Source organism: Oratosquilla oratoria, chromosome 26, assembly GCF_046742065.1.
Source record: "Oratosquilla oratoria isolate Oo_2021 chromosome 26, ASM4674206v1, whole genome shotgun sequence".
Classification (NCBI taxonomy): domain Eukaryota; kingdom Metazoa; phylum Arthropoda; class Malacostraca; order Stomatopoda; family Squillidae; genus Oratosquilla; species Oratosquilla oratoria.
This window is the reverse complement of record NC_134802.1, coordinates 28,231,889-28,241,888: the sequence shown is the minus strand read 5'-3', so window position 1 is coordinate 28,241,888 and position 10,000 is coordinate 28,231,889. Positions and strand designations below refer to the sequence as shown.

The 10,000-nt window shown below is 37.9% G+C and overlaps 1 protein-coding gene and 1 long non-coding RNA gene across 7 annotated transcripts in view; one reads left to right on the top strand and one right to left on the bottom strand.

Moving 5' to 3' along the window:
- The window catches only part of LOC143039422 (uncharacterized), a 453,541-nt gene that overhangs the window by 425,659 nt on the left and 17,882 nt on the right, over nucleotides 1-10,000 (top strand). The gene's annotated exons all lie outside the window — the stretch shown is intronic.
- Nucleotides 6,377-10,000, bottom strand: part of LOC143039421 (nephrin-like) — a 433,530-nt gene continuing 429,906 nt past the window's right edge. For 5 of the 6 annotated variants that reach the window (XR_012967636.1, XM_076209443.1, XM_076209444.1 and 2 more), the window contains one exon: nucleotides 6,377-9,827. Coding sequence is in view for 4 of the 6 variants with exons in the window: in XM_076209443.1 (XP_076065558.1) it covers nucleotides 9,732-9,827 (96 nt within the window). In the remaining 2 variants the exon portion in view is untranslated. The remainder of the gene's footprint in view (nucleotides 9,828-10,000) is intronic. The other variant, XR_012967635.1, reaches the window with a different exon arrangement.

The following is a 10,000-nucleotide window of genomic DNA, read 5'->3' as shown; positions in this document are numbered from 1 at the left end:
ATTCACCCATTTCCCTATTTTCCCATTTCTCTCTTTCCACGTTACCACATTACCCCATTTCAATATTCACCCATTTCCCTATTCCCCCATTTCCCTCTTTCCCTATTACCAAGTTACCCCATTTCCCTTTTGCAGGGGTATTTGAGAAACCCTAGAACAAACTGTGGTAGTGGCTCCCTATTTCGACGTTTCCCAATTTCTCAATTTCCCTATTTCCCCACTTCCACATTTTCAATTCACTCATTTCTTAATTCTCCCAGTCCCCCATTTCCCCATTCCCCTATTCCCATATTTCCCATTTTTCCCATTTCCCCATTCCTCCGTTTCCCCCATTCCCCCGTTCCCCCGTTCCCCCATTCCCCCATTCCCCCACCCCCACTCCCACTCCCCCTCCCCCTCCCACTCCTCCTTTACTCCCTCCCTTCCCTCTTCCCCCTTCCTCCTTTCCCTTTCCCTTCCCCCTTCCCCCCCATTCCTCCTTTTCCCCATTCCCCCTGTTCCCCCATTCCCCACTCCCACTCCCATTCCCACTCCCCCTCCTCCCTTCCTCCCTCCCTTCCTTCTTCACCTTCCCCTTCCCCCTTTCCCTTTTCCTTCCCCCTTTTCCCCTTCCCCCATTCCTCCTTCCCCCATTCCCTCTCTTCCCCATTCTCCCTATTCCCCCATTCCCCCACACCCACTACCACTTCCCCTCCCATCCTCTCTTCCCCCTTTCCTCCTTACCCTTTCCCCCTTTCTTTTCCCTTTTCCCCTTTCCTCTTGCCTTCCTTTCCCTCCCCTCCCCTTCCCCCTTTACCCTTTCCCCTCTTTCCCTCTTCACCCATTTCTCCCCGTCCCCCTTCCTTCCTTTTCCCTTCCCCCCCTTTCCCCATTTCCCCTTCCCTATTCTCCATTCCCCCACCCCTCCTCACTCCCCTCACTCTCCTCACTCCCCTCTCTCCCCTCACAGAGTCGTCGTCCCCTCTGTGCGTGTGGTGTCAATATCCGGTCGCTGGCGGATTGCGTCGTTTGCCAACCATCAATGGTCGGGTTGGGCTTTCACTAATTGGCTCTTTCTTAACCTGAGGATCAGATAGAGCACGTTAGGGTGATGCTAACCTCTCGTACATGGAAATTAAGTTAGCGTTACCGGATGTTTATTCGCGAACTAAAGTTTGCAAATACTTTGTGGTTCTGTAAACGAAACTTGAAATGTTGTTCATGAATGTTTTGGGAGAGGAAGGCTTATCTCTGAGTAGAATGTAATCATTTAGTATTAGTCTGATAATACTGAATGGCTTAGTAAACGTTAATTTTAACCCTGTTGTACTTGAGTTTTAGCTACAGGTGAATAAATTCAATGGTGTTTGAAGAAACTAATAGATGACAATGCTCGAAAATAGGTTAGTGACGTACAATTTAGAACATCTATTTTCATTGTAAGCCACCTCTTTTGTGATAAAGTACTACATATTCAGTATAATAATTTAGCATTTTTCTATAAACCTACGTTTCATGTCATCATAGCTGCAATGTGATTGATCCACAATTTGTCTTAGAAACCTTTACTGAGAGTTACTATTATAAGTGTGTGTTTATGGAAAAAATTAATTTAAAATTATAATTATCTGACCTCATGGCTTGCACGAGGCAAAAAGAGGAGTGCATGTTCCTGCTGGCTGTTGCTGTTGTTTATATTGGTACCAATGACACTCACTGGCAGTCACTGGGGTCGATCCAATATTTCCGCAGACCTCAGACCAAAAGTAAAAATAACAATGAAAAAGTCACAAACTTTACTTATCTTTACCCCGTGACTCCTGATAATAACCTTGAGCTGAATGAAATCACCTGGCGACACCCAGAATTGAATAGTTCAACATTGGCAATGAAAAGGTTTATTATGGAGTATGGGAAAATGCAAAGAATGAAAACAAACGGGATATCTAATTCAGTTATTCAAAAACAGTAATTTTGGAATCTGTAATGCGTACAATTACGGGAAACTAAAGACATCACTTTCATCATACGAAGTTTTCCCAGGCTGAATAAAATTTATGGCAGTCAGGATAAAGCATATAAGAAAATAATCCATACAGACAGGTATTTCTAAATTTGCAGAGTTAGAAGTATGATATCTTAATCCATGAAGGAGCACATATTTCTAATCCTGAATAAAATTGTCTGGTTTTATTGAGAACAAAATACCAGTAAAGTAACGGCCTGAGCTTAATCATATGGTCAGAAGCGCTAGTAAACTACAATACATAACATGTAGACCACATAACATGTAGACCACTCAAATGTGTTTAACGAGGTATATTTAGCCCTTTAATCACATTTGATCACTCGAATCTGAAGGAAACGGACCGGATGTAGCTAGAACCATATTTCCCAAAGTAGCTCCTGATGATCATTTGACTATACAATACCTATATTAATAAGACCGAACAATCATATGCTTTTTATGACCCATAAGTGATTCCTTTCATCATGAGTGCTAAAAAGGTCATGAAACATCTAATCAAATATGCGCCGTGAAATAATAATCTGAACGTGCAAGTCATATTCTGTAATTAAGAGGCATCGGTCGTGTAATTTTCCAGAGTTAATATTCCCTATATCAAATCAAGATAATTGTATAGAAATATCAGATAATTCAACGTTTAGAAAACTGGTTCTCTTGGCAAACAATAAGCGAAAGAATCTTGGTAGCCAGTCAATTATTGGATATGGAGACTAAGATCACGTATAGGAGTACAGTTTTTCTGTACTTATCAAAGCACAAGCAAGCACAAGCAAAGTGATTTATACCCAGTCATATAAGTTATATGTTCAGCACAATTGTAATAAACAGAGGAAGATAGGGAACATTATAATACATAATTTCATATGCAGGTTTCCTAATAATAGTGCACAGCGGCGTTGGTAATCTACAGTCCAGAACAACAACACCAATCATTATCATGACGAAGAGAATATCAAAGGAAATTGTTATTGACATTGAACCTGATGTATTCTGTGTGTGTGCAGTTTATTGAAACAGATGGTGTAGATTGGGTGAAATTATTTAAGCATTTGAATATGAAAATTTTATGAATATATATTATAACTGTATAGGAATCTGCACATATTTGCACATATGTATATCTATGTATCCATGTACGCATACATGCAAATATATATATATATATATATATATATATATATGTATGTATGAATGTATGTATGGGTGTATGTATGTACAGTATGTATGTATGTATGCATGTATGTACGTATGTATGTATGTATGTATGTATGTATGCATATATATATATATGTATGTGTGTATGTAATGTATGAATGTTTGTATGTATGTATGTAATGTATGTATGTATGTATGTATGTATGCATGCTTATATGTATATATGAATATATGTGTATATGTAGAATATATATACATATGCATATATATATATATATATGTGTGCATATATGTATTTGTGTATGTACACGTGTTATTTGGGGAATACTTAACGTTGTGATAGAGAAATATATCTGTATTAATCTGTAATGCGGAAATTACCAGAAGTTATTGCTCTTTTTTTCGAAAGCTGTTCAGGCTATAGAAATAGCGCAAACTTTTGTATTCAAATGTCCAAACTTAAACAACTAACAACGTAGATCATTAATCCTCCTATATTTAAAATACTTCGTAATTTTATGATTTCCAAGCTTCCTTAAGATATTAGATTGGAATAAGCAAAGCAGTGATCTATACACCTGATGCTAAATATCAAGAAAATATAGAGATTTCATAACCAATTTCAAATCATTTTTCCAAATTTGTCAAGGTGACTAGATACAGATCTTCAGGTTTTAAAATAGGTCTGATAAAATCACAGTTGAGAATCTTTTCACACTGTCAGCCAGATAAAGAATGATTGGCTACTAGCATTCACGTAAGAGATTTAATCATGAAGTTGGTAGGAAAATATTCCCCTTTGTGTGGTCAATAAATAAGATAAACCTCTCTTAATAAATTTGTCTTTGAAAAGACTATGACAAAGGATGCACGCGGTAAAATTTACGGAGTAAGTTCTTTGACATCATTATTTTCAATTACGTATAAGACAATCATAAAAATGTATTTGACAAATTCACAATAGAATAAGGAGACAAATGCAGTTAGAATCTAAAGGAAGGGGAATTTCACAAGGAGCTCCTAATGTCTGTCAATCAGAGGTTATAAGTTCGTAACATCCAAACGAACACTTCAATAGTTAAACTGTACATACTTAAGACTCAAAGAATAGTCGAGAGAATTTTGGGTATTCTATATCGTCGTAGCGTGGTTACAATTTATTCAAAATGTACTAAAGCTGAGGATGTACATGGGTGTATATGAACATGTTATTTGGGAAATCTTTAACGTTGTGATAGAGGAATATATCTGTATTAACCTGCAATACGGAAATGATCAAAAGCTGTTGCTCTTTTGTTTTTTCGAAAGCTGATCAGGCTATAGAACAAACTTTTCTTTTCAAATGTCTAGCCGGGCAGATTGTCTGAAGAGGTGCATGTGATACAAGGTAGCCAAAATATACAAAGAAATACGATATCTTGTGAACGATCGAAGCTATTTTGATACCGTTCATGCAAAGTGCACCATTAGATAGCTATGATAAATATTGAACAGATGAATAAAGGTGTGGATGAACAATAAGTAGATAAGTGATTAGCTAAGTGTACATTCATCACATATCTATTTATCTATTCGTTTATTAATCTATTTTTATTTAATACTTATTGATTTTTCATTTATATTTTGTTGATATTTTACTTTTTTTTTACCTGTCCATGTATCTTTTTTCATTTCCAGTTATTTACCTTGTTTTTATTTATTTATCAGTTTATCTATCTGTCATTTCATTCCTTTATCTATGTTTATTAAACATTTATTTATTCATTTATTCATTTATTAATGATATTTTATTTGTTTATCTATTCATTTATTCATATTTTTATTTACTTATCCAATTATTCATATTTTTATTTACTTATCCAACTATTCATCTATCAACTTATATACTTATTATTTGTTTACTTATTCATTTAACTATTTATCTATTTCTTTACCTATTTATTTCCCCTTTTCTTTATTTGTCTATTCATTACTTTTACATTCAATCGTTTCTCTTAGTTTGAATAAATAGTCAGAAGTTAGACGGAAGTAAATTCTTGTATGCATCCAATTTGATAGAGTAAATGTAAATGGAAGGGTAATGATATAATGAAGGCAATTATACATCCCATTTCCACTCATGCCTTCCTCTAAGTTGAACGAAAACATCTGGGATTAAACAGAACAAGATTCTTGGGTGGATTTGATTCAATCCAGAACAAGATTATCGTAGTAAGATATGATATGTGTAGCTAATAGCGATGACTTCCATTTGTCCTGGTTATCAAAACACAATGGGCACAGGTGATTATTGGCTATAGCGAGTCGACTCATACAATAAATACTACAAACAAATACATGACACCCGGTAGGGCCGCCATGCGATCGCTCTTGTAAGCCACTCTTTGTTATCGAGAGACCATCTCCCTCCCGTATTGGGAACACCTGCCTTTCTTCCTCCCTCCCTCCCTCCCTCCCTCCCTCCCTCCCTCTCTGCCACACTTCCACATTTCCTGCTTAACTTTCCTCTCTTCCTCTCTCTCTTTCTCCCTACTTACCTACGTAGTTACATACTTCCCTGTCTACCAACATGGCTTTCTATCCCACATGCCTGCCTTCCTGCCTATATGTCTCATCCTGTTTACCTCATTTCCTCCCGTTATCATAATCATCACCATCATCACCACCACCACCATCGTCATCACCCACCGTCATCACCATAATCACCATCACCACCACCACCACCACCACCACCACCACCACTGTCACCACAATCATCACCCCTACCATCATCACAATTACCACCATCACCCTCACCACTATCATTGCCATCACCATCACCCATATCACCACCACCACTATCTTCCCGATGACAGGAAGCGCTGTTCCAAACGGGTTCTTGATTAATCAAACGACGCCTGGTTTGTATTATAATGACGTTACATCACCGTGCTTAATAAACTAACGATGGTATTATAAAAAAAATCCCTTCCAAGGATTTATGTAAGATTTATATAAGGAAAGAATATTTTTACGAATACCACCGTAAGATTGTTACGGTGGTATTCTCGAAAAAAAGAAAAAAATCCCTTCCAAGGATTTATATAAGATTTATATAAGCAAATATTTTTTTCTTAAGAATACCACCGTAATTCTTACTGTATACATCTTCGTTCATAATGCGAAACACAGTTTCAGTGGTTCAGCACGAGTTAGGGTAAAAAAAATAATAACTAAAAATCATTTTCTTTTATTATACAAAATATACATATTGACTTGTCCATTGAATCACAGCTTATTATGTTACAAAAAGAGTACAAATGCTCCTCTACTGTTGTTTATAGGATGGCTTGACGAAAAGAGAGAGGAAGAGAGGCCGAAGAAGAACGGGAAGAGGCATTGGTCACAGCGTAAGCAAGGTTAAAGAGAAGAAAAGAGTGGGGAGGGAGAGGGAGAAAGGGGGAGGGGATGGGGGGGGGGAAGTGTTGAAGAATTCCGACTACATACAAAAAAAAATGTCGATATCGAAACCAAAATGTCAGTGGGGACCGGTGAGGTAACATACACAGAGGCATCAAAAGCTTCAATTACAATTGCGGCTCGTCTACCTCTTAATTTTTGTATTTCCTCTTTTTGTTTCCTCTCTCTCGTTCCCTTGCTCTCTCGCCCCTTTTGTTCTTTTGCTATCTTTCTCTCTCACTCTTTTGCTCTCTTTCTCTCTCTTTCTCTCACCCCCGTACTTTCTAGTTCCTGTCTTACATTTAGTAATGGACATAAAAATTGATAATACTTTGTTTTTGTGTAATATGCGTGAAGAATCATCCTGCACAAATCGTTATTCAGTTAATAAATAGTTTAAAGAAAACATAGAGTAATGGTCTTTCATTATCATTGCATTAGAACATATTTTAATGACTTAATATCTTCATCATATCGATAGAGCATCATTAGCTGATAATATACAACAGCTGGGTTATTTTGTTGAAGTTAGTATATAAAGCATAAGAAATTAAATACTGAGAATTACATAAAAGGAAAGTAAAAATATAATTTGTACAAGGAAGAAAACATATTCAGAAATATTTTACGAATTCGGAATTTTTTAACATTTACAGACTCGTTCTAATATAAAGTATCGTAACATTTGAAAAAGCTTGTACTAATCTTGAATCTTTTGGGCTCAATGTTCTAAATCCAAAACACACACTCTCTTCCTCTCATTTTTACTGTCTTTCTCACTTTCACTCTATCTCCCTCTCACTTTCACTCTATTTCCCTCTCACTTTCACTCTCTCTACCTCTGTCACTCTCTCCTTCTTACTTTCACTCTCCCTCCTTCTCATCTCAGTTTCACTATCTCCTTACTCTCATTTTTTCTTTGTCACTCTCACTTTCACTCTCTCCCTCTCATTTTCACTATCTTTCCCTCTCACTTTCACTCTACTTCTCACTTCCATTCTCCCTTTCACTCTCTCTACTTCTGTCACTCTCTCCTTCTTACTTTCACTCTCCCTCCTTCTCAGTCTCACTTTCACTCTCTCCTCTCCCTTTTACTCTCATTCTCACTCTCACTTTCACTTTTTCCTCGCATTTTCACTCCTCACTCGCACTTTCACTTTCTTCACTTTCATTCCCTCCTCACTCTCACTTTCATTCCTTTCTCTCACTTTCTCTTTCACCGTCACTGTTTCACTATCTCTTTCACTTTCTCCTCTCCTTTTTACTCTCATTCTCACTCTCACTTTCACTTTTTCCTCGCATTTTCACTCCTCACTCGCGCTTTCACTTTCCTCACTTTCATTCTCTCCTCGCTCTCACTTTCATACCTTTCTCTCACTTTCTCTTTCACCTTCACTGTTTCACTATCTCTTTCACTCTCACGTTCACTCAATTTCTTCCTTTCATTCTCACGGTCATTCTCACCCACGTTCACTGACACATTCGCATTTGAACTTGCACTCACACTCCCCCCCCACACACACACAAGCGCGCGCGCACACACACATATACACAGTCTCAGATAACACAACCTTGTGTTTCACGTAATTATCCATTCATTACATTCAGAGGAAAATAATATCTTCAATAATTGAAAGGAGAAAACAGTAAACTCAATTTTTGGGTTGAAGTTGGTAAAAAAAAAAAGTGTTATAGAAGAATGGGAGGAAATGATAATTGGTATTGGTGGAGGGAGTATAGCACATGTAACTATAGATCTGTGACAATGATGCATTTCCACAGCAAATTGTATTGTGCTTACTTGCCTTGTTCATTCATCTCGCATATAGTTCAAAATGTAAAAAAATCATCTCATCCAAGACTTGTTTCCGAAAAGTTAGTGTTCATCTGTTCAATATATCAAACGCATTATATAACACATGAGGAATTTAACCAAAACCTCACAAGACCTTGATGCTACCGTGCAAGACATCCAGTCAATCAAAGGGATCTCGAAGAACCTTTCCTTTGGGATCAGCAAGATTCCTTCTGGTGTTTAGAGGCTGTCGAAGAGGTCTTGAACAATAGTGACACTGGGCGGCATATTGCAAGATCCCAGTCAGTTTTTGAACTGCCAGAGATGAGTTCTGCAGTTTCTGCAATGGATGGTAGTGCCGTGCTATCGGGGCTTCAGTACGTCGGATATGACATCAATACCACCAAGCTTGACAAGACCAATATGAAAGGGGAGTTGATGGAAATCCGTAAAGGAGAGACATCAAGATGCAGGGACACATAAAAATCTCACCATCTGGAAGTCGCACATATCTGAGAACGAGACCCAGCACTGACATCATCTTGCACACATCTTGACTTGCACAGTCGCGGTATTAAGTCTTGTCTCTACTTGCTGAACAGTTTTTCTCATCATTGCAAGAATTGCCCTTCTTGTCTGAGTTATTCTGTGGTTAGACATAGAGCGACTTCACCGACCAACTTCGAGACTTCATCTTAAGTGGACGCACACTTCAGCAGTGTTTAGCTCACTGCTCGAGGATGTTTTGCACCGAGGTCGTCAACCGTCTCTTTGGTCACTGACTGAAGCAACACCATCCGGATTTCAAGTCGTTTCATTTATGGAAGCCGTAGGATGCAGCTGCCTTAGAGCTGCTTCCGTGGTAGTCAAATTACCTCTGCAGCACACACGGATATTAACAACTTTCTGGCAATAGTATAGAAACTTTAAATCACAGAACACAGGCAAAACTTTTACACTCTTTACACAATTTCTTTAGAGTTACTATTTACAAGATCTTTAGATAACAAGATACCGTGATTTGCAACACTATATTTAACACTTTATAACACGTTTATTTCCTTGACTTATACTACCACATTCTCCCTGGACCAAGTATTTGAATTCCTAGGTGACCTGATAAAATGCAAAAAAATAAACTTCCTCAGGATACGAGCTTGACACAATGCTTTGAGGTACAAACCAGACAGAGAGCGGCGGGGAAGCATCAGGAATCACTCTTTGGGGCTCTCAGTGTGGTTACACAAAGCTCAAGTCGTGGTCACTTGAAGCTCTTATCCCAGATTAACGTTAATGTGATCGCCGAAAGTAATCAATTGTGAAACGCCCGATTAATTACACAAAACTTTCGTCGCGATGCAAATGGTAAGGACTCGCGTCTCCCGCTCGATACATGAGGGCAGACCCGTTCGAAGATGGGTGTCCGCCACCCTGAAAAGGGAGAAAAAAAATATTAAGCCAAGAGGACACAATATCACGTAATATCTACACAAATACGTTCACCTTCAGTACATTTTGAATATGAAAATAAAATTAGATAAAGATACATGTATGTATGTATGAACATGTTAACCCGTGTTTACATGTGTATACATGAGTGGCAA